Source organism: Amborella trichopoda, chromosome 3 (assembly GCF_054954075.1).
Source record: "Amborella trichopoda isolate Santa Cruz 75 chromosome 3, AtrichopodaSantaCruz75HAP2 v2.0, whole genome shotgun sequence".
Taxonomy (NCBI): domain Eukaryota; kingdom Viridiplantae; phylum Streptophyta; class Magnoliopsida; order Amborellales; family Amborellaceae; genus Amborella; species Amborella trichopoda.
Window position 1 is genome coordinate 27,864,381 of NC_142338.1, and position 24,114 is coordinate 27,888,494.

The following is a 24,114-nucleotide window of genomic DNA, read 5'->3' on the forward strand; positions in this document are numbered from 1 at the left end:
GTTGACCGCAACCTAGCATTCAATCTTTGTCAGAGTCAAGCTCCATACTAAGACGAGGAAGAGATGGATATCATAAATTCCTCTAAATTACATGAAATTTGGGGAGCAGCTTCTTGAGACATTCCCCCACATCTCGGCCAATTTTCACACAAAAAGAATATCATAAATCCCAGCTTTTAGCCATTTCAAAAATTAATGGCAGCCAGGCGGCTCTTCCTGGCATTTGACTGGAGATCAATTTGACAGATGCCCTTAATGGTGTCCAAAGTTTTCGAGATATTTCTCAGCATACTCAATAAATTTCAAGCTCAAACAGAACTATAAAATGGCGATTTTGATTTTTTGCCATTGTCATGTGCTAGCCAACAATCAACATTCGTTCTCATAGCAGGGGAACTCTAAAATTTTGGTGTAACATGTTTTGGGACCTCCTCTAGCACATGCACCAATTTTCAGATTGATCAGACACAAGGAAGGTCACTTTCTAGAGTTGTTTGTGGACGGGCTATAGTTTGGGCTATTTTGACCACAAGCAATTGAATATCATCCCAACTGATACTTGAAACATCCTGAAATTTTGTAGACAGGCTATTGAAGTTTTGATATGTTCCTCTACCAAATTTGAGGGCAAATGGAGACAATTAGGTTGCTCTTCTAAAATTGGCCACGGTCAGGCCTATCTTGGGCATGTATTGACCGCAGCAAACCAAACCCAAGGTCCTCTATGGCATTCACTCGAGTTGGACCTTCACTATTAACCCTTAGACAGTATTTCCGTGACTCCTAGGCATAATGCACTAGAATAACAGAATTTTCAGAGTTGACCCCCCTGGTCTTCTATCCTGAAGATTTCTTTCATCTGGGTACATTGACCAATTCCAGTTCCTCAAGCAGAAAACCAAGTGACATTCCTCTAACTACATCCACACTATTTCTCCTTCCACCCCAGCCCACCATTTCCAGCAACAAATTGTAGCACCATGCATCTTAAAGCTCAAAACTTCAATGTTTCCTACTTAATAACCTGAAGCATGCATTTTCTCTTATTGTTTGCCCACACCCACCTTCCCATTCCCTCTATACCACCCCTTCTCATGCTCAACAAAGATGCACACTTACATATTGGGCAACAACCTGAACCAGAATTCCCATCATAGATATTGTACAATTTAGAGACTATGCATACGGTGTACAATGGGTAGCAAAGGCCATAGATTTTCTCTCAAAAGAAAGCAAGACCACATTGAAACAAATGAAAACCTGAAGCCCAAATCTTACTAACCAGCAAAAAAGTGAGAATACAACATATGTAACATTTTATTGGAGCCAAAATATCTTCAATTGCAATACATTACGCAAAGTCGAAGAGTGGCATGCACTTGTCGTAGAGCATATAAAAACAATACCACCCAAGCACATTAGATAACTGACACAGGACTCACTCGACATGCATCAACAATTATTGAGTCATTGCAGGCTAGGTGGTTATGCCAATACTCGTCAGAAACTTCCTCATCTGGTTGACCATCTGCATTCTTCGCTTCTATGTAAGGTTTGCTTTTCACACGATTTAGATCTTCATGGAGCCCATCCAACAGAAAAGCAAGGAGTTCCTAAAGAATGAGCACTCACAAATAAACAAATGCCTTACCAAAATAGCAAATAACAAAATTTCATAAGTTTACAAAGTAACAAAAAAATATCTTTTTGATGAAAGTAAGAAGAAATTCCAATTTGTCTACAACTAATCCCAAAAATGAGCTTTTAACAAGGCTACTATCACTAACTTGCGAATCATGCTGGTTGTAGCCACTGAATTGCGGTGCAAAACGAGAAAGTTTTGACTTGGAACTCTTGTGGTGCAACTGGAGTTCTCCCAGGAGCCCATAACTTCCTCACTAGCTGTCCAAATGCAAGAGCAAGGTCCCCCTGTGTTAAGAAAACAGAGAAAAGTGAGGAAACAATAAAAATTAGAGATAGAAATTCAATACATTCCCACCAAGTAAAACAACAAATGCACCAGAACCAAAAAGTACATGAAAAATTACAATGCATCTTCATATCTACAAAAGTGTTTCAATCAATGAAATGCTTTTTCTTTTTTGAGAATGGTCAATCAATGAAATGCCCCAAACTATAATGTAAAAAATCCAAGACAACTTACATCCATGCCCAATGGATTGTGCTGATTAATTTCATTGCTGTAATCTCCAAGGAAGTAATCAAAAAGCTTTGACGTGTGCACCAAGCACTGAAGTGCACTGTTCATAAAGCAAGTGTTTCCCAGATTATGCAGTCCTATTAAACCCAAAGAACCCTCTCTCCCAGAGCTTCTACTGAATGTTAAATTCAAAGGGTTTGCAAGACTGAAATCTGTATCAATACTGTCTATGCTTCCATTGCCCATAAACATCCCACTTGTGAGAGAAAATCCCGATTTATACGGTTGAATTGCTAAATCATCTTTCTTTCCTTCACATTTACTTGTCATTCTGGCAGTCCATAAACCTGCAACTCCAGAAGCATCTGAATAGAAAGACCACAACAAGAACCATTAGAATAACGGTTTCAGAAGCATATTGACAAAAGATCAGGAATCCTCAAAAACATAGTACTCCGTGCATGCAGTTTAAATCTTTTAGTAGAGAATAAGAAGATGCCAAAACTGTCACTCTAACAAATTTCAAAGAACAGTAAAGAAATCCAAGAACAAACTGGCAATAGGAACATGTGAACAGGACACTGGAAACTGGAAAAACACTGGAAACTGGAAAGAAAATCACTGGAAAAGAAAAGAAAAGAAAATCACTGGAAACTGGAAAATACCTTCAGATTCCAGCAGCTCCAAAGGGCACGTGATAGCAAGGATAAGCCACACTTAAAAGACATGGAAAGTCCTATAAGGGACTCAGGCGACCCACTAGGGAACCTCAGCTCTCTATAGGATTTTCTCAAGCCCATTCCTTTACAATTTTTGCAAATTGAACTTCTAAGCATGAGCCACGTCAAACTCAAGAATGTCCAATGTCTGGGTCCTCAAGTCTTCGAACACTGTCACAATTTGGTAGCTATCGAGAAATATGTAATTAATGTCAGAGAGTGTTCAACGACCTTCTCCTAAATTATGAGTTAGAAAGTGCTACTTATAGACCATAGTCAAAATAATCAGCATTAGTTTAATTGATAGTTGATTACAGATAGACTAAGATCGAATCTTTTAAACATCGTATTTTCATATGACTGTGGACCAATCACTAGCACGCCTTATTGAGGATAATGATGAGTGATATAACTAGGGTCATAAGTTGTATGCCATGTTCAGTGATGCAAGAAGGAAAGGTGGGAAATTAAACCCACCGTTTTTCCCCAACCTCAAAAAAAATAAAAAACCATCAATAATGGAGAAAATAATGGCTGTAAAACATGACAAGAGAAGAACTTTCTTTCGTAAACTGAAATTCACTCAAATAACATAAGCATCCCAAAATTTGACATCCAACTAAGCCTATGAAACTCTAAAAGTAGCTTGACGCCCAAGTAAATATTTAAGACTCTAAATACCACTAAAAAATTATAAAATTTCAAAACTACCCCTGCAAACAGTAACTCATGAACAATAACATAAACAGTACTTGTGACAATAAATAAACAAAACTTAGAATCCCTAGAAAACTTAAAAACCCAAAAAATAAATCCTAAAGCTCAAATTAAAATATATATACCTTGAAATTAAAGAAATATTAAAAATTATAATAATTTTTTCTTCCATCATTCTCCTCTAGTTGGAGAAAACTCATCCTCGAGTTTAAAAATGTGCTAAGATGAATTTAGCATCAAAATTGCCTTCTTCAACCTTCTTAGTCTCCTCAAATATTATTCGTAGTAGGAAGAAATCCCCAAGAAACGGATCCTGGTAAGTATACTAAGGAATTGATATAAACTTACCAAATTTGGTTATCCCTAAACGCAAATTGAAAATTGTATAGGAAACTTCAAACTCAATTTTCTAGCCTTTGAGGCTTTCTCGACATTTATTTCATTACACTCTAAAACCATGGCCACAATTTGTTGTTTATTAGTCCATACTTCTGCAGTTATATATTGATTCCAATACCCTTAATCTCTTTAATACTCCACTTCTTCGATATCCTTGAGATCTTCATTTTCATCTTCGTCAAAGATTGGTTTAACCACGAAATCTTGATCATCATTGTAGTTTGGATCTCCTACAAGATCTTATTCTTAATCTACGTACGTATCGAAGATGGGTGGAAGAATCCAATCTACAACCTGCTGATTTTCGATACAAACGATGTCAAAATTAAAAATGTCCTACAAATCGAAAACTCTAGAGTGATGTTCCCCACGTCTAAGTCTTCTATCACTTTCCTCTTTCCTCAACTCTTTCCATGAAGTACGGTGATGAAAAGGGTGATACTTGACATCTTCCTGGGCAAAAAGATCACTGTCATGCCCATGAGTAATGCTTGCAAACTGCTGCGCCAGCTTCTAAACTTGCTTTTTAATTTCATCAATTTCTTCATCTCGGGGATCATGAAGTGGGGCTATGAAATCCCCCTCCACGGTTCTTTCTCGCTACCATGAGTTTGCCGAAATCACAAGCCCTCGATATATAATCAATAAAAACTTGTTGAAAACAACAAGATCCAAGTTGATTTGGCAAAATTTTGGCAAAAATCAGTAAACCTTAGATCCAATTGTAATTTCCATGCTTCGTTGTTGAAGAAAATTGTGCTCTGATATCAAATTGATGCAGTAAGTAAAGTAGAAAATTAAATCCACCCTATTTCCCAAACCTCGAACAACTATAAACAAGGTGGGAAATTAAATCTACCTTATTTCCCTAACCGCAAACAACTAAAAATTAGCAATAATAAAGAAAAAGCATGGCTGTAAAACCAGAAGAACTTTCTTCTTTCATAAACTAAAATTCATTCCAATAACATAAGCATCCCACAATTTGACATCCAATCTTTTTATAAACTTATGATACGCTAAAATTAACCTGAGACCGAAGATAAATATGTAAGACTCTAAAATAACCCTAAACAATACTGAAATTCCAGAAATACCCCTGTTAATAGTAATATGTGAACAGTACCCATGAATAGTAACATAAACAGTACCTTGGAACATTAAATAAAATAAAACTTAAAATCCCTAGCCCGAAACGTAAACCCTAAAACTAAAATGAGAATATACATCTTTTGAAATTAAGAAAAATAACAATTATAACAAATTTGTCCTGCATCATTTTAGCTGCATAAAAAGATGATTATGCACGGAGCCTATTTTTATGATATATGAGTAAACATATTTTTTTAACAGTTGCCGAAAACATTCGATTCTACAACTCGGGCAAAGGTATTCAACCCCTTGCCGAGCAAAGTAACTTGGGCAAGTCTTGATTGACTTGCCATGAAAAAAGGGACTGGGAAATGAAAAAAACCAGCAAATGAGAAACACAGGGAAAGAGTACAAAAAAAATATCCAAAGCGACAAACAAAAAAGCATATAAAAAATGAAATAAAAAAAGTTGAAGTTATCACATTGCAAAATCAGAAAATATACAAAAAGGGAAAAATAACAACAAAATTTTAAAAAAATGTAAAAGTATATAGGAAATGTTATAAATCAGTTATAATTGTTTTCATCAAATATAAACCAATTTTATAATTTTCAATTAGAAAAGTAAGACACACAAAATTTCAAGGCTGATCCCCCAATATTCGGGCTCAATGCGAATTGAAGCCTCAAATCCTTGTCAAAGCTTCCTCACACAATCCCAATCGAACACGAGACTAGATCTGAAGTACAAGTCCTAATCTAGGAAAATTAAGCTCTTGAAAAATCTTGATGAATAGTATATCCGAATTTGGAATCTCTTCAATCCTATTTTTTGTATTGTTTTGTGAAAATTATGCTAGTGGTGGGATATGGAACACAAAAATAGCCTTAGAGATCAAATCTCTAACAGATAAATCAGGCAAAACCCTTGCTAAGGCACAAAGTTGACTCAAATCAACTTTGTGCAGGCCCTCTAAAATGAGACATGTACAAGCCCTTGCAACTGTTGTGGACATAACTCAACTCTTCTACAAACATTTTTGTACTGCCCTAGAACAAAATATGTATGGAATTAGGTTTTCGACAGGGTCTTCTTCAATTTGGATGCTCTTCGGCTTTATCATGTCATCCTTTGCACCAAAACAGGAATTTCCCCTCCTCAAACAGGTTGACTTCACACAGTGAAGTACCAATCCAACCAACGAACCCACAATGACTCTTTCATCGCCAGGAGCTCAAAGAGAAGATCACCCTCACCCAAACGTAAACTACTCATTTTCACAGTCACAAAAAGAACCAGGTCTTTACTTTAGCACTCAAGCGAGTACTGCAGCTACTCACTCGAGTACTGCATAAACTCAAGCAGGTCGGCCCAAGTTTGCATGGTAGTAAGACGCATATGTGTAATACTTGCCCGATTACTATACAGGGTACATACATGTACCTTGTTCCAGGCTTGGCAGGCTGTTGAGCCCGAGTACCTGACCTAAGTCCAAGTCGACTTGGGTATGTTCTTAAAATCCATCTACCAATTACAACAGCGATTGAAGACTCAGGATCTGAACATTCGACAAGCCTAAGTCCAGTTGAGTAAGGTTCATCAAGTCAAGGGAAAAGTTTATATAAGGTTGTAACCTTATATTATAGAAGTAAGGTGCACTTCAAAAATCCAGTAGAAAAGGGAGTTCTGAAGTTGGAAATCCTTTCAATTGATCTTCTCGACATGGGGATGTATGATACAAATAAAAAAACAAGAATTTCAAGTCCTACAAATAGTTCATCTTGTAACAAGTTATCTGGAATGTCTATTTTCAAGATTTTGAAGTGTACATAGATAATATTCATTTTACACCATTTTTAGATTTTAAATTTCATAAAAGGGTTGAACATGGATTTTCAAACCATCATAAAGTTTTCGATAACTACATCTTTCGGCAAATTTTAATGGTGTGCCTTACATGCATAGTATAAGGTGGGCACCTTATACAAACCTCACCCATATGCTATGAAATATGGACGTACGTGTCCAAGGTTTGACCACGTGTCGACACTTGGTGGACACAGACATGTGTGTCGATATTTCTAGAAATGCATACGACACTTCTATGGAGTGTCTAATGGTGTGTCCCTTTTTCTTGACATGTTTGGGATTTGGAATTTGGCATTTCTTTGTTCAAAAATGCCATTTTTATATTGAGGTTGCGAGTGGTGCGATCATGCGATTTTGGATGAATACATTAGAACCCTATTCAATAGCTATGTAATAAATTTTTTTATTAACTAATAGTTTTATTAGCTAATAGCTTTCGTTTATTCTCACATTGTTTTGACACCTTGCATTGGAGTATTTGGAAATTTTTGACAAATAAAGTTATGATTCATAAAGTAACATTTTTTGGACCATTAATTTAATTTAATTCTTAGGTGATGCTTTACTATTGTTATGACATATGAATTATTGAATATGTAAATGCAAATGTGAACTACATATGAATTTCAATATGTTTATGTAGACATGCACACATATGTAGGCACCCAAATATTGTATTAGACATATCGTGTCCAGATGTCTCTTTTTGGGTTCACATTTTTGACACTTGCATCTATGTCATGAGTAAACACACATGTCTATTTCTATGTAACATAGCCCATATATAAATAACCAAATTAAAATATGAAAAAATAAATCAATATAAAAACTCTTCCCAAGTGATTCAATCTATTTTGTATCCAACTGACCTTAACCTGAAAGCTCAATACTTAAGTTATGATGCAAATTCTTGTATAAAGTTTCATGCAACAACAACAAACAAATAAAAAAAATAGACGACGACGACGACAACCAAAATTTTTAATATTAAAATTGATATATTCAGGAAGAAAATAAGAAACAAAAACAGCAGAACCAGTGTATCAAAAAGCGCTAGGCGGGTACTCAGAACCTGGGCGGCCCAGTTCAATCCAGTAAGGATTCTATCAGTATAAACAGTTAAGATATTGTATAAAAAATGAAAATTAGTAATTTACACATCATAATTCAAATTATACTATCAATTACCAAATTAAAACTTAAAATTTACCAACTTACCAAGTACCAACCAATGAACCAACTAAAATACCAAATGGAAAACTTAAAATTTACCAACAACAACAACAAACCAAATTACCAAATTAAACCAGTGGAACTACAAATCCACCATCCATAAACCACAATTGTTCCACAAACCACAAAGATTTAAAGTTCAAACTTCAACGTTTAATAATTGTTCCACATTCTAGATTCAAATTTCAACATTCATCCATCATTAGAAAAATAAGGATTAGCTGCATTGGCATCATATTCCTCGGAGTCGTCACCCGCCTCGATATATTGGTCGTCCTCATTCTCCTTCTTTTCTTCTGAATCTGCCTCTTCTTCCTCCTCTTTCTCCACCCTTGGTCTCTGTGCAGAAGACCTAGTGGCCCTAGACGGGTCAGTTGATGTCCCTGAAGCATCCATGACCATGTCCTATGCCAATCCTTCTTGCCCCTCGACCTCATCATCATCAATTAACCACTCCGTAACATTGTCCATACTTCTTGATCTGATAGGGTTTCTCTTAGCGAACCTGTCCTTCAAGCATTGATTATACTTGACACAGACTAGGTCATTAAGCCTCTTTGATTCAAGCATGTTCCTTTTCTTTGTATGAATCTAACAAAATCAAATGAATGAAACTAAATATCTATGGTTTGTGGTTCATGTATAATTAATTAAATTATACAAAATAGTTATTAACCTTACGGCCTTACCCCTTCAAAAGTACTCTAATTGCGCGTACAATCGGATGAAGAAGAGGTTAGGTTTAAGATTCGAACGGCCAAATTTTGTAAATTTGGAGAACTACACCCATGTTGGCTCCACCAATTGGCTGCAAACATATAGAACAAAATCATAAATAAATAATAGAATAAAATATAATTTTTTCGATCAAGTTAACTATTTCATTGAAGAAAGATAGAAGTGTATACAAGTGTTGGGTCTAGCGTCTCCTACAAAAAATTGGGAGCTACCAGAACCCTAACGGGTGAGGTGGTCCCTTTACAAAAAGCCATAAAAGAGTCCAATGCGTGTGACAACAATGAGTTGGCTTAGCAAAAATGGTGAGAGGGTTTATATAGCACCCTATTTACAACATGAGAGTGGGCAGTGAAAGATCGGCTCCATCATTGGCCATGAGTTCAGCGAGCGCATTGGACCTCCTGAATGTATGCCTCCATGAAACGCTGATACCTCTACAAATGAATTCAATCTCCTCAAATATCGAAAGTATATACCAAGGTGGTATAGACTTTCCAGATGCCCAAGATGTAATGTTGTATGCGTCCCCTTCAACTATCAGGTGGGATCCTCAAGAGGGGTTAAATAGCTTGAGCCTTATCAACAATGCCATTGCTTCAGTGTGTGTATCCAAGGGATTCCGCAACGTGAGCAGAATATTCCTTTCATAGTCTCAAAATAAACCCCCAGCCTCAGCTAGCCCTGGGTTGCCCCTAGAGCAACCATCCAAATTGAGTTTGATAGTTCCTCTCAAGGGTGGTTGCCAATTGTTAGGTTTTTGAGATTTCTTTGGTTGATGAAAAAGGATATTACCCCATTGGCTTAGAAAGACGTTTGCTGATGTAACCCGCAAAAGACTTTGTGGTTGGTAGCCCAAAAGGTTACCAAAGTCTTTACCTTGTGTAGGAGTGCAGGCAGCTGTTCATAACGTCCCTGGAATATCCTATTATTCCTTTCTATCCAAATAACCCATATAAGCGCAGCAATGGCAGCATACAATAACATCTCAAACAGGCTTGTAGCGGATCTTATCATCATCAAAATTTTCGGTTCTCTCTTTTGCATATCTCCATAGCCTCATATATGTAGCCCATAGAAGGCTTATCACTATCAACCATGCGAATGACTTTAACAAGAGGAAAAAATACTTTAAGAGCGTCATTCACCCCTCTACCAAAAAGCCTTAGAAATGATATCTCTCACCTTCTTTCCAACCTAATCCTTAGACCACTTGCATGCTCTTCAGTCATCTGAGGTAAATATCTGCCTCAATTACACTCTCCTTAAATGTATGTTATCTAAGCATAAACACCAGGTCGCAAATCTCGTGACCCTAGGCCTCACAATCTCTTACTTTTTTGTAAAGCTACGCATCATGCTGAGGGTGAGATGGTGGCCATAAATGAAATTTGTAACTGTCTTGGCCTTCGTCATTGCACCTAATATCTCTGTTAAACTGCCAATAGCCTCAAGCATGAGGTCTATACAATGTGTCGCACATGGTGTTCAAAAGATTCTAGGATAAGCCATGCACAACAAATTAGTTGCAACATTGTCTGTGACAACCTGTACAACATTATGCTCCCTAACCTCCTTGATTCCCTTATCTATAACTTGAAATATGTAATAGGCATCATGACTATGATCAGAGGCATCAATAGACCTCAAAAAAAAATCCCTAAATGACAATTCACAAGCAAATTCAATTGACTTCTTCTCTTCCCATCAGTCCAACCATCAGTGGTAATGGAAACCCCATACTGAGCGCGTGCATCATTCTTAACTGCTACAGCTTCCTTTGTGACATTCACCGCCTTTTCAAAAGCTGCTTTAAAAGCTCATATGGGACTGGAGGTTTCATCCTATGCCCAAATTGGTCAATTTCCTCTACCAAGGCATAGAAGCTGCTTAAGCGAGCGGTATTGAAAGGAATGCTCGCCTCATAAAACCACGTAGCAGTATTATTAGCAGTTATATCTCTCTCTTCTTGATTCTATTTTCAATGGTGGTTTTGCTTCTTTGTCTTCTCTCTTGCAACCTCGGGGTCAAGTCGAGGCAAAAAACTATCAATAGGGCCTCTAACCAAAGGCTTCTTAGTCCCAAAACCAAAAGCACTTACAACTTCCTTTCTCTTTCCCTTAATAGTGGAGGATTGTTCAACCACTTGACATCCCTCCTCAAACCTATCCTCATCACTATCATCATCATCAATATGGACACGAACCCCAGACCTAATCTCTGCTATAAAGGTAAATTTCTCATCTTTTTTCCTTTTTGCAATACTGAAAAAATTCTTTATTTCCTCTTTAACAGTATCATGAGTCTTTTTACATTGTGCAACATCCCCTCTGATACCGACGATAAGTTTTTGAATCGGTTTATGCCCCTTTTTGTATCCTTTTCACAAAACTTGCATTTTATGCAATTTTTATCATTAAGATCTAGGTTAAAGCCATATTTCCAACCGGGATCACCACTTCTATTAGATCTCGAAGATGACATATAAAAAATAATGCAATTTACTAAAGGCTAAAGCAATAAATAAAAAATCACTTACTTTGAGTTTGATTGCTCAATCTTCAAACTTCCACCTCAAAGATGATTCAAGGTCTCAAAATCTTCCAAATAAACCCCCAATAGATTTATACAATATCAAAAACTAATTCTTATATCAATAGGTGATGTTTTGATCAAGTTTTGTTAATTCTAAGTAACCCTTCGATATTAAAGAAATCACCAACAAACTAGTTTTTTGGGGGCATTCTCTCCCTAAAACCCTAATTTTGGACCTTTTAGTATAAAAAAAATGAATCAAAATTGCCCTCACGAAATGCATTTTCCGCCTCTAGGCGGCCGCCCAGGGCTGGGCGTTAGGCGCCCGCCTAGCGGGCTCCGTACCGCCTAGGCGATACGCCCAGGCCTCCTGGAGCGCCTAGGGTGGACTGCTTTTTGAATCACTGAGTAGGACGACCAAAAGAGACAGTAATGTCAATAGAAGCAAATCAAGATGGTGCCATGCTTAGATTCTCAGTTACATCAGAGGACCAAAAATGTGAATCATATTCCAAATTATACAACATTGAGTACATAATGTTACAAATCATATATGCACAACAATACTGCAAGTATGTAGTAATACAATCAAGTGGGATTGTGCAAGTATGGCAGGAATGATGAGCCAGAAAATATAAGGTAGGCTCAAAGTCCCAAATGACTACCACATCTCCAAGTTACCAACTTGCAGTTTACTATGTTACTTTAGAAAACATCTATTACCAAAGAAAAAATAAGGTCAGATTGGTGGTCACCTCTTGATCCATCTGTCGTGAAGAATGCATAGGCACCTCATCTCCCTCATTGTTGAAAAACATATATGCTTGCCCAGAATAATCTCATATTCGCATATGTTCCAGAACCAAGACATAAGCATAAAGCCAACGGCAAAGTCTAAAGCACACAAGAAACAAGGAAGAAATTGAATTTAAAAAGAAGAAACATACAGGTTCATCTGCCAAATTAAAAATCGTGGAGGCCGCCTTGTAATATACAGCATTATCCTGCGAGACATTTTTTAAAAGCATAGTGAAAAGAAATAAATCACTTTCGTTCTTAAAAGAACCAAGAGATAAGGATAGATTAGCCATATTACTAGCACGAAATATATGAGTGAGATCTCTATATCACATTTCAATTATAGAACTCTGATTCCTAATTTGTTCAATAAATATCACAAATAGATAAAATCAATACCATTAAACTAGGATAAACTCTCAATTCATACCAGGATATTTGTTTCCAAGAAGGAAAGAAGGTCCACAAGAGTCTTAATTTGAAAATTTTTTCAAACGTTACCCAGTAAAACAAGTCCTTACATCAATACAGGTCAGAGTAACATCAGCCATGAGCCAAATCATCTTGATTTCCATTATTAAAATATATCAAAGAAGACCAAAACAAGCAGGACATAAGAAGGTCCAAAACATATGGACATCATATACTTCCAAGCCTTCGAAACCGTTATTTGTTTAGCTTCGAAACCTGTGTTCAGATATGAACCACTTAAAGTTCAGAGAAGCCAATAGGTGTATCACAAATGTTTGAATACTTCAAGAAGTGCAATGGAACCAATACAACTAAAGAATCAAATTATGCAATGTTCTATGCTGCCCTCGCCATGTATATGTTGCACAACGACTGGAAATTATGGCTGCCCACGTGTGTGCTGAAATCTATCCAATTAAAGTTCAAATCTCTGCTATGATATTCCAATGGTTCCATCACATTAATAATTATAAATGCCAGTAGCAACAACACAAATAACTGCTAGAGGTCAAAGTTCTATGTTATGTAATCAGTGCTGCCCCATGGCCCTACTCGTTAAAATTTTTATACCATAAACAAGGTCGGGTGAACTGGTTAATATTGAATATGATTTTATCAAATTTGGTTATGTATATTCTGAGAATTCTATGTATCAATAAAGTGTTCCTTAATTTTAAAGTCTACACCATATCATAGCAGTAAACTTTGCATCATAGAAGAGATTCTATATGCCTGTTGGCTAAAACACATTGCTAGAGGGAATTATTTTGAAGAAGTACATTAAGACCATTTATCTTTGGTACACACGGAGGTCACAATTACTTTTGGCCATTAGAATTGAAATCGAGCAAGTGCAAATGAGCCATTGATCAAGCTCAAAGTTCAAAATAAATTTTCTTGAACTTTGTGACACACCCCAAGTTATCGGATTTGACATGTGAGGGCTAGGGGTAATTATGAGTTGTGACCTCCTTATACCAAAGATAAATGGCTTTATAGTATAGAACGCATTTTATATCGGCTGAAATCTTGCATACCTTTGATTAAAAAATAAACAATTTTCAGAGAAATAAATAAAAAGGATTTCGAGTTGTTGAAGGCCAAGATCCATTGTCCATCAACTGGGCGACCTTCATTCATTAAAAATCGCAGACTAGTTTTCTCCCTTTCTTCTATGATTTCAATTTTCATGTTTATTTTGATTGCCTAGGTGAGATGACTGGGTGCAAAATTTGGGATCCAACAAATAGACATACATGCACACGCACATGCACACACACACACGAACATCATCATCATCGTCGTCATGCAAGCCTTATCCCAATTATTTGGGATTGGCTACTTAAATCATGTTCCTCTTCATGATTCATGATAAGAGGTAGCAAAGTTCAACGCTGACTGCCAACCTAACACAACCCAACTCTTTTATCCAGGCTCGGGGTGGGTTAAGGTCCTCACCTTTATTAGTGTTGGGTTGGGGTTTCCCTCCATGTGGAGGATGGCCCGAAGTTCATTCTTTTTGGGTAAAGCCCACATGGAGTAAATCCCATATGGAGTAAGGGCATTTCAATCATTTTGCCCATTATATGTTAAATGAGGGTTTTTCTCATTCGTTTTCATCAAGTGAGATTAGAAGAGAGAGAAGAAGGGAGAGAAGAAAATTCTAGGTTTTTTGAGGCATAGTGCAATCATCATCAAGAGCTCGATCGAATGGCCATTCGTGGTCTGATCGACCTGAAATTTTGATAGCAGGTTCGCAACACATGGTTGTTCATTCTGAACGGTGTGATTGACTTAGTTTTGCAGAGTCGTCTTTGCTGCGTTTGTTTTGGTGAGATCTCTTCAATTTTCTCTTTTTGGACTTCATCTTATTTATGATATTTGCCAAGAATCTATTGTTCTTGACGATTGGTATTGTTGTATGCCTCTAGTTTTAACAAGAGAAGACTCTTGTGTATTCTCATTATCTGGTGATAGTGGAAGCTTTGGGTGGACTACGGTCCCATGGTTTTTCACCTCACTTTGGGGAGGTTTTCCACATAAAAACTGTTGGTGTTTATATATGTGTTTGTGGTGCATTTGGTTGCTGATTTGGGAACTTAATAATTGCCTTTAATGTGTTTGATATATTGCTATCTACTTGATTACTTCCTATTAGGTTCACTCAAGAGGAGAAGAATTGCTTTGTTCCGTTGTGCTTGTTGATGGAGTATCACTCGATTTGTCTTTCTCCCCAACAATTAGAACCCCCCAATCACACACACACTAACACACTAATGATATAGATAAATAAATTTATGGCATAACTTCAAAAAAAATTACCAACAGTAATACTACTATAACGTATTATTATGTTTTAATGGAAATATTATAATTATATTGCATTCATATTATCTATGGGTTTTGCTAGGTTACACCACTTGGTGGTCTAGACCCTAAAAGTGCTCAAGATTTTTTGACACTAAAATACCCTTGAATTGTAATACAAAATTTTTCAAATAGGGACATTAAGAAGGGTAAAATGGATATTTTTATAAGAAAATAGTGACATTTTATTAGTAGTTAAGAACAATTAATGCATATTGTGGATGATGTCACCACGCCATATGGGCGGTGTCATTGTCCACTATTGTTAATAAATGCATTTGGTTTTATTAGAAATTTCTAGTTTACCCTTGACTAATTACTTGAAATACCCCTAAACAAAAAGTTACTATACTATAGGATATGAGTATCTAAATGTCTAAAAATGTTGAGCACTTTAATGGTCTACACTACAAGTGATGTAGCCTAACAAAACCCATTATCTATGGTAACCATGCCAACAATTTTTTAGTTACTATATCAGACAACACAATACATGTAGGGCATCAATATTTGTGCGAGTGACCATGTTACACTGAACATGGCCGACGATAAAACGTTCCACATATAACTTACACATTGGCAATTTTTTAGAGCTTGGCGAGAAAAAGACAGAGATTATCAGATTAATTATGATGATTTCGTCTAGCTAATGTGTCGAACAATAATACAATGACATTGGAACATTCCACGCGAGATTGGCCACTTTTGATCTTTGTTTTTATCGATGAAACAAGGTCTTATTAGATAGCCTCAATAACAAAAAAGAATCTGTCATGGTATTGCTAGTCCATCATATATTCTAGTACTCTCTAAACTCGTGCATATTTGTCTATCATGCCATGCTGTCAAAATATATTTGACGGGCTTTTGAGTGGAGAAATGATGTCCCCCAACCATCCATTGCTGACACTGGATGGTTGACGACCTGTTTGCATTTATACAGAATATAAACATGTACCATACCATATAAAAACATATTTTGCCAGTGGGTGCGGTTTCTATATGGTTTAAAGCGTACCTCCAAATTTTATCATGACGAGTAATTTTGGTGTCAAAAATTCTTAGAATTACCTGAAAATTTATTTTTATATCTAATTATAAAATTTTAAACTCCAAAATTGGTTAAAATCAAGTAAATCGATAAATATATGAAAATCTTTAAAATAGACGGTCTAGATAATGTGTTGCAAGATGCATTATTTCTAGGACTCAAAATCTTTTTTTTTTTTATATTCATACATCTCGATGTTGAGATGAACAATTAGAGGGTTTTTTAACATTAAAACAACCTTTTCTGATGGATTTTTGAGGTGCATCTGTATTTCTACATTTTAAGGTTACAACCTTATATAAATCTTTTCCTTTGCCAATTCCCTTACATGATATCAGGGACAAAATAAAGTATTATATAACACAACCATGGGTGACTAAATCAACATAATAGCACAGACCAGCACAAGAAAAATTCAAAAAGCAAGAACAGTAAGGCAGACCTTTTTACTTATTTTAGCAGTCATTAGATTTGCTTCTCGGATAGCAGACAGACGGAGTTGCAAGGGATAAACATCAAAGGTAGCATCATCTGCCATAGAACGGAATCCTGCATTCCTTGCTGTCACTTTTGATGCTTTATGCCTGCAAATAAAATACTAAAAAAGTTCGACAAATCGAATTAATAAAAGTAGAAATTTATAATGCAACAACATCATAGTAGTAGAAATTATACAGAAAATTCTTGGTCACAAACAGACACAAACAGAATGCCCATGAAGATCCCTTCACATTTTGCAGGTGACATGACCAGATTTGCCTACCCAATTTTAACACACTTTTCTTTTTGTCTTTTTCAAAAGAACATTTCGTCACAGTTGAATTCTACATTTAAACTTTATCCTTCTTCCAAATGTTCCAGTTAATCGTCGTCTCACTCTCATTTCACAACTTGTCCCCCTTTGATGCACTAGCTATCTAAATGGATAAGGTAAACCGATAGTGCAAATTTTCATAAATTAACAAAATAATTAATTTTACAATTAAATTCACATCTATTAAATTTTAAATAGACACACACAAAGTCTATCTCATCAAAATCAAGTATAAAGTTCAACGAGATTGTCCATCAGTTTCTACAGTAGCTCAGAGGTAGTCCATACTAATACAAGCAAAAACAAGTATACGACACAAAACAGAAGTTGCTATCTCCCCAGAACAGATACTTTAAAAAATAGCTTATCAAAGCCACAAAACAAAAAGACAAATAGCAACTTTCATATTCATCGCAGCATATTAAATCCCCAAAAAAAAAGAAAAAAACATGTTTAAAACTCTTTCATATAACTGCTCAAATTTTACCAATTACACATTCTTTCAATAACATTCCAAGTACTCTCAACTTCATGAGTGTAATGTTATAAGCTACAGTAACCACTGATGTGATTTACATTATTAGTATATCTTCGACGAGTATTGAGTATAACAGATTCACTCATCTTATGATCTCCCAAGAAGATACATATTTCTTGTAATCATAGTCCCTTTATTATTAAGAACAACAATTAGAAAGTATACCAGACAGAGAAATACATACACATGAAAGTAAACCAGTCTTACCATTTCAATAACTTCAACCACATGTTCTCAGATAGCAAGACACAGTCCTTGTCCAGGAAAAATTCTCCATTGGGCTCAGAGAACAAGGTATTATCTTCCCTTTTCAGATAAAAAAGTATGTCACTATTAAAGTAATTGAAGTACTTTGATGCACCTTCATTCGGATGGAGGGATGCATTATACAAAATGCCAACGTTTCCATCCATGTCTTCGTTGGGGCCAGACTCCTCCACTTCTTTCCACCACCTTGAGTTTGAAATAATCATATGCAACACTTGGTGATTAGGAAGGAAAAAGATAAACTCTATCTGACTCCAGTATGATTGTTTAAGGAGTACTATTGCGTAGATCCAGGTAAGAAAGTCAAGAAAAATAACAGAGAAAAGACTCTGATTTAAAATCAATGATAATAGAAAAACTAATGAAGATTAATAAAAAAAATGCATGTGGCTTGTGTTAACATAGACCCATTTAGAATCTTAAATTAGGTATGCATCACGTTGTGTTTGTAACTTTGTGTGAAACTAAACCCTGAGAGCATAATGACCAATGGCCACCCATCACTCAAATTTGAAGTGAAGAAGCCTAGCCAGCTACACATGACTTACAATGCCACACCAGAAAGCCACTCGACCTCATTGCCAAAAAAGGAAGGCCGCATAATAAAAACAAACCGAAGAAATATCCATTTCATACAAATATCATAAGTATAGAGATGAGAAGCCATTTATACAGTCGAGGTTAAAAGATGGAAAACTTTTCTTGCTGGGACCCCTCGACCCTAAAATGAGTTTCTCAGATTTAGGATGTCATTTCATTGACCCAAACATAGGATCGCAATTGAACAGAGAAAATGATTCAGAAGATTATAGAATAAACAGCCAACAAAGAATTCATGGAGTGTGAATTAGAGGGGAAAGAAACAAATCAATTCTTGTAGGGCAAAAAGTAAACTCTTGGGCCTTCTAGAGAATAAGAGGCATTAGAAGAAGAAGCTTCAGAGGGGGCATCGCCGCCAGTGCTCGAAGAGCCATAAGAGAAGGAACTATAACAAGAGAGAAAAGTGGAGAGAGAAGGAAATAACAAGAGTGAAGTGGAGAGTTTTATAAGAGAGAGACCACGGTAAGGAAAGTAATGGAAAAGTGGAGAGAAAGACGGACCAGAATTTCATAAGAGAGAGAGCCCACGGTAAGGAACGTATGGGAAAAGGGGAGAGAGAGAGAGAGGACCTATAACGAGAGAGAGGGGGAAGAGTTTTAATAAGAGAGAGGAGGGAAGAGTTTTATAAGAGAGAGGAGAGGGAAGAGTTTCAATATAAGAGAGAGGGGAAGAGTTTTGGGAAAATAAAAATGCCGAGATATAATATCCGTGCAAGTTACCCGGCCAACCTTTTCTCTCATATTTTTTCCCATAAATATTTTTCATGGCAAATACCCCCTAATCAAAAAAAAAAATGCTTAAACTACCTTCTCACTCTCTTACCTTTAACCCAAAGCATTTTACCGATCCGATTTTGTACCACACGCCTCTTTCTGCGCTAACTTCCCCGACCTCCCTCCCTCTCTGTATCCACACCCTCCTTACCACGCACGCCTCTCTCTCTCTCTTCGCTGATTTTCCCTGAACTCCCTCCCTCTCTGTCCCCCATGAGCTCCCACCCTCGCTCTCTGCCCAAACTGAGGAAGCCCAAGCTCAATTTTGAACCGATGTCTCTCCCTCTCAACGAAAGATAGCCGGGCTCGAGCTCGAACCGAGGAAGCCTGAGCTCGATTTTGAGCTTATCTTTCAACCCAAATCAGCAGGCGTATTTATTTTTTGTAAAAATATATATCAGATTTAAAAAAAGAAATCACTATAAAATGTAGTATGATGATTGTTCGTGGAATTTTATTAGGGCTTACTGTGATTGACAATGAAGGGATTAAGTGTATTTGGTGGTTGTAAATTGTCATTTTAGGGCTTAAATGTATTTGGTGGTTGTAAATTTGGAGTTTGTTTTGCTGTATTGTATTTCTTTGCATTGATTGTTTCTTATTTGATGAGCCATTGCCTTGATGAGCCATTGTTTCTTATTTTGATGAGCCATTGTTTTTCTCTTACTTGATGAGCCATTGTATTTCTCTTGGGGTAAAATAGTCCCCAAGTTTTTTGTTGGCATTTTGGCAACTCTTATTCGAACTTATCTGCATTATTGGACATAAAATTTGTGAATCTTACCCTATTTCATGCATCTCTTTTTAGTGTGAATTTCAGGGATTATTTCCTTCCCATGCCTCTATGGATTGATCACTTCAGGTTGTCACTGATTTTACTCTTATCAAATCTTCCATTATTTCCTTCCCATGCCTCTATGTTTAAATCCATAAAGTCATTAGTTTTGTATTTAGATAATCATTGGGTTTGTTTAACTGTGGGGTGTAAATTATTACAAATCTTGTGCTGGATAAAAGAAAATGAGTTATAGCAGATTGATTTATTGTATTTTTTGTGGAGAAGTCAAATCAAATGTCGATGGGACTTTGGATTATATTGGTGGTGATACATGCACATTTATGATTGAAAGTAGAACTAGGTTAGATGACCTACGAAAATGCATAGCAGAGCGTTTCTCGTTAGATATACAGTTGGTATCATTGAGGTATTTTGTCCCGAGAAATAGAAGATTTTTTGTGAATGTATTAATTGACAATGATATTGAGAGGATATTAAATGTATATGAAAGAGAGAATAATCTCTTTTTAGATGTATTTGATAGGAGTGAACAAAGGGGTGGAAGTACTTCACGTAATAATAGGGCATTTGAAGAGGTCAGACCCCCTCTTAGATCTAATTTGTTGCTCTCTAGTTCTGAACAAAGTAATACACCAAGGTTGCTTAGTTCATGGGAGGATGCACTTACCGATATAGGGCAACAATTTGAGTCTCTAGATGACTTCCGAAAAGCCCTTAGCAAGTTTGTTATAGCCCCACCATTTTCACATACCATCTGGTTAAAAATGAGGCGTACCGCATAAGGGCAAAATGCAATGGTGACAGATGCAAATGGAAAATATATGTTTCGAAATTAGGCAAGACAAATATTTTTAGCATCAAAACATGGAACAGAGAACATTCATGTAATATTGGGACAAACAATGATGTACAGAAAAGAGCGTCACAAAAATTTATTGTATCTTTAATCAAGGATAATTAAGTGACATCGTGCATTACAAAGCTAAATAAATCATGAATGATTTATCTCGAGATTATGGGCTACAAATGCCCTATTGCAGGGCTTGGCAAGAGAAAGAAACGGTCATCAAAGACATACATGGTTCACAAAAGGAAGCATACAACCAGTTACCTGTATATGTAATTCGTGTGATAGAATCTCTAAAGATTGCTATTGGGACAGATCGTGAAATTATTTTTTTGTCCAATAGACACCCTGGCCTTCTGTGAACCTCATTTAGCGGAGAATTTCAAGAAGGAAGCAAAAGACATACCTAATGATATTAAGATGGCAATTGTTAAATATTTTGTGGGAGCATGTAGAGCATACAGGCCACACGAGTATTTTGAGAAGATGAATGAAATTAGGTCAATTTATGAGGCTGCATTCAAGTGGTTCATAGAAGCATCGCCAGACCGTTGGGCCACATCACTCTTCAGGGGTAAACGATATAACCGAGTAACAACAAATGTGGTTGAGTCATATGACAAGTGGATTCTAGAAGCACGAGATATACCAATTCTTTAGTGTTTTGACTTGATTAGAAGACAAATCATAAAACTAATGGCCACCCGAATCTTGGAAGCTGAAATATGGAGTACAACACTTACCCCGCACATGCAAAAGTGCCTTTCAGTTAGCGTCAGTGTATCAAGTGGAGCAGGTTTGAAGCAAGAGGTGATCGCATGAATTACAAGGTAGATATAATTGCACGAGAATGTGAATGCTAGGGTTGCCAAATAACAGGTTTGCCTTGGAAACATGTTTGTAAATGCCTTCAATGGATGAATAGGGATCCCATTTACTATTGTGAAGACTATTTCACGGTTGAAAAGTTTCATGAAACATATTCGTCTCTTATCGTGTCAGTTACCTTGATCGATCTATATGGGCGTATGCATGGACAACTTCTTCCAGATGGAATAAGAGTACTTCCACCTCACTCAAGACGGCCCCCTGATCGACCTAAAAAGAAGCGCATCGAGTCACAAGAAGTACCAGTGCAACTTATTCACTGTAGTAAGTGCAAAGGAACTGGTCACAACATGGCAACTTGTAAAGCACCCAGTTGAAGGCATTTTTTTTAGCTATCTTCTTTGTTCTGTCTTTTTAAATTGTAGCACCCACTTGTGAGAAATTTTGTCAGTACATAAATTTTTTCCACTACATATATTGGATATGCCACTTTTCTCTCTCTTTTTAATTGGATATGCTATTGATTTGTGTTTTCTCTTTTCTCATGAGTATGACTCATCTCTTTCTCAAGTGTTTCCCGTTGCCAAATTGCATTCTAACTTCTTATGTATGCTATCTGACTTCTTTTATTAGATATGTACATACATTTTAAATTCATTTATTGGATATGCACTATATTTGAAGCTCATGGTTGGATATCTAGTCGAAACACATAGTTGAAATTCATTTATTGGATATGCACATGTATTGGGGTATCATATATCGATTGCAATCTAATAAGGGCATTTATAGGGAAATGGTGCACGAACACGAATACTACATTTCTAAGCATTGGTGAAATGGCTCCAACCTTATACGATGTGTGGCAGATATTAAGGATACCCATGATGGGTGAGCTTGTAACTAGCATCAGGCCAAAAGACTATGTTGTGTTCGTCAAGGAGTATCTAGGAGATTGTCCCAAAAACGTCACCTCGATGCGTCTCAAACATATATGGTTGAGGAGTCGATTCGTCCAACTACCAAAAAAGCCAACCAAATTATAACTCACGCAACATACGTGAGCATATCTCCTTTATTTAGTCGGCACAACTATATTTGTCGACTCATCTAAAGGATCAATGCTATCAATATACTTACAATTGTTTTGAGATTTTGGTGAGGCATGGAAATATGCATAGGGTGCTACGACGCTTGCTTTTTTGTATCGTTCGTTGTCTAAGGTCGCCGGTGGGGAAAATAATCATTTTAGTGGGTCAACGACCTTACTACAGGCATTTCTTACTCTCTTTAGTATTTAATTTTAGAATATTACAATTTCTCACTATCTTTGGCTTCTTACTTTTAACTTATTCTACAGTGTTGGATCTATGAGCATTTTTGAGCTCTAGCCACCAAGCCTGCATTGGTCATAAGCCCAAGAATGCCTAAGGCTTGCATGTGGAAGAAACAAGCATGCCACAAAAACATCTCATTTGATAACATTTCGTTTGATATGGTTAGTTATTAGCTTTTGTGCTTATAATTTAGTAGATAATCAATATGTGGTTAGTTATTTCATAACGTCTCATGCTTATTTTTGTAGGTGACTTGGCAACCATATGAGGAGTTACATGAAATTGCAGAGTACTACAATTTATTCTTATTTTATCATCTTACTATATCTTAAAATTATGAAAAATAAGTCTAATGGTCAATTTTGTTTTTTTTCATTCTCTACTTTGCAGCAATATATCTGTATAGAGTTGCTACAAGTTGCACTTAATAATGAAGTATTAGCCGGGGAATCCAAGCGTTATATACAGGCGGCTCATGATCTGCTATTGAATAACACTTCTGTAGAGACAGGTGACGAGGAGACAACGCGGACTATAGGTGGAGATGTGCAAAGTGAAAGTGAAAGAGAAGAAGACGATGATTATGGAGAAGAAAACAATGATGACGAAGAAGAGGATGATGATGGAGACGAGAATGATGAGGCAGAACAGGATGATGATAGAGAAGAGGATGACTAAAGAAGAACAAAGAAAAAATCTGATCTCTTTCAAGTGCTAGCGTTGCATGAGGAATCGAGGTGGAATTTGCGGCGAAAAAAGTGACTTTTTTTATTTTTGTCTTAGATATGTATATTTTAAACAAATGTTAAGTAAAAAATATGGTTGATATTGATCGCCATTCATATGTATTTTTGGATTTGACCGGTATGTTTGAAACACATGGTTGGTTATATTTTGATGTTGAGTTTGATATGTATTTTTGGATTTTATATGAATGTTCGAAACATGTATTTAATGAGAGATCCCTCTTTTTATCTGTCTTTTCAATTATGAGGAAGTCATCAAGTTGAACATTATATCTTTTTATGCCAATGTACCTTGGTTATCAGATGCGGTTGCTTTCATGCAATGCTAATTGTTGCTTTAGTGATAAACTATGGAGCCATCAAAGAGAAATGTAATTGCTTTAAGGCTAACATAAAAAAACCACCAAAGGCTATATA

The 24,114-nt window shown here is 36.3% G+C and overlaps 2 protein-coding genes and 1 long non-coding RNA gene across 9 annotated transcripts in view; 1 reads left to right on the forward strand and 2 right to left on the reverse strand.

The window, feature by feature from the left end:
* Positions 1-1,581, reverse strand: part of LOC18437369 (HECT-like ubiquitin-conjugating enzyme (E2)-binding protein) — a 99,484-nt gene extending 97,903 nt beyond the window's left edge. For both annotated transcript variants that reach the window (XM_088862342.1, XM_088862343.1), the window contains exon 1: positions 1,443-1,581. The gene's annotated coding sequence lies outside the window, so the exon portion shown is untranslated. The remainder of the gene's footprint in view (positions 1-1,442) is intronic.
* On the reverse strand, positions 1,244-19,507 carry LOC18437370 (ubiquitin carboxyl-terminal hydrolase 8). Of its 6 annotated transcripts, XM_088862351.1 has the most exons (10): positions 18,316-18,939; positions 17,708-17,953; positions 16,591-16,732; positions 12,409-12,465; positions 12,217-12,299; positions 8,881-8,999; positions 2,827-3,068; positions 2,165-2,526; positions 1,788-1,929; positions 1,244-1,613 (listed from the first exon to the last, which is right to left on the reverse strand). In XM_088862351.1, exons 1-6 carry the CDS (start codon positions 18,432-18,434, stop codon positions 8,972-8,974), a joined length of 675 nt encoding a protein of 224 aa, XP_088718477.1. In that variant the 5' UTR covers positions 18,435-18,939; the 3' UTR covers positions 1,244-1,613; positions 1,788-1,929; positions 2,165-2,526; positions 2,827-3,068; positions 8,881-8,971. The 6 variants fall into 6 exon arrangements, with proteins under 6 accessions (XP_088718477.1, XP_088718479.1, XP_088718475.1 ...); XM_088862353.1 differs by lacking the exons at positions 8,881-8,999; positions 18,316-18,939 and adding an exon at positions 19,190-19,507; XM_088862349.1 differs by lacking the exon at positions 8,881-8,999.
* Positions 19,508-23,030: 3,523 nt separating this feature from the next.
* LOC148782829 (uncharacterized) lies at positions 23,031-23,469 on the forward strand. Its single transcript, XR_016052350.1, has 3 exons — positions 23,031-23,112; positions 23,200-23,240; positions 23,342-23,469. It is a non-coding gene; the product is annotated as an uncharacterized LOC148782829 (long non-coding RNA).
* The last annotated feature ends 645 nt before the right edge of the window (positions 23,470-24,114 follow it).

Coding starts and splice junctions, on each gene's coding strand:
- LOC18437370 (XM_088862349.1), bottom strand. CDS start 18,434: ATGGCTTCTCATCTCTATACTTATGATATTTGTATGAAATGGATATTT. Junction 17,954..18,315: donor TGGCTTTCTGGTGTGGCATT/GTAAGTCATGTG, acceptor TTCAAACTCAAG/GTGGTGGAAAGAAGTGGAGG. Junction 12,466..16,590: donor CTGCTAAAATAAGTAAAAAG/GTCTGCCTTACT, acceptor AATGTCTCGCAG/GATAATGCTGTATATTACAA.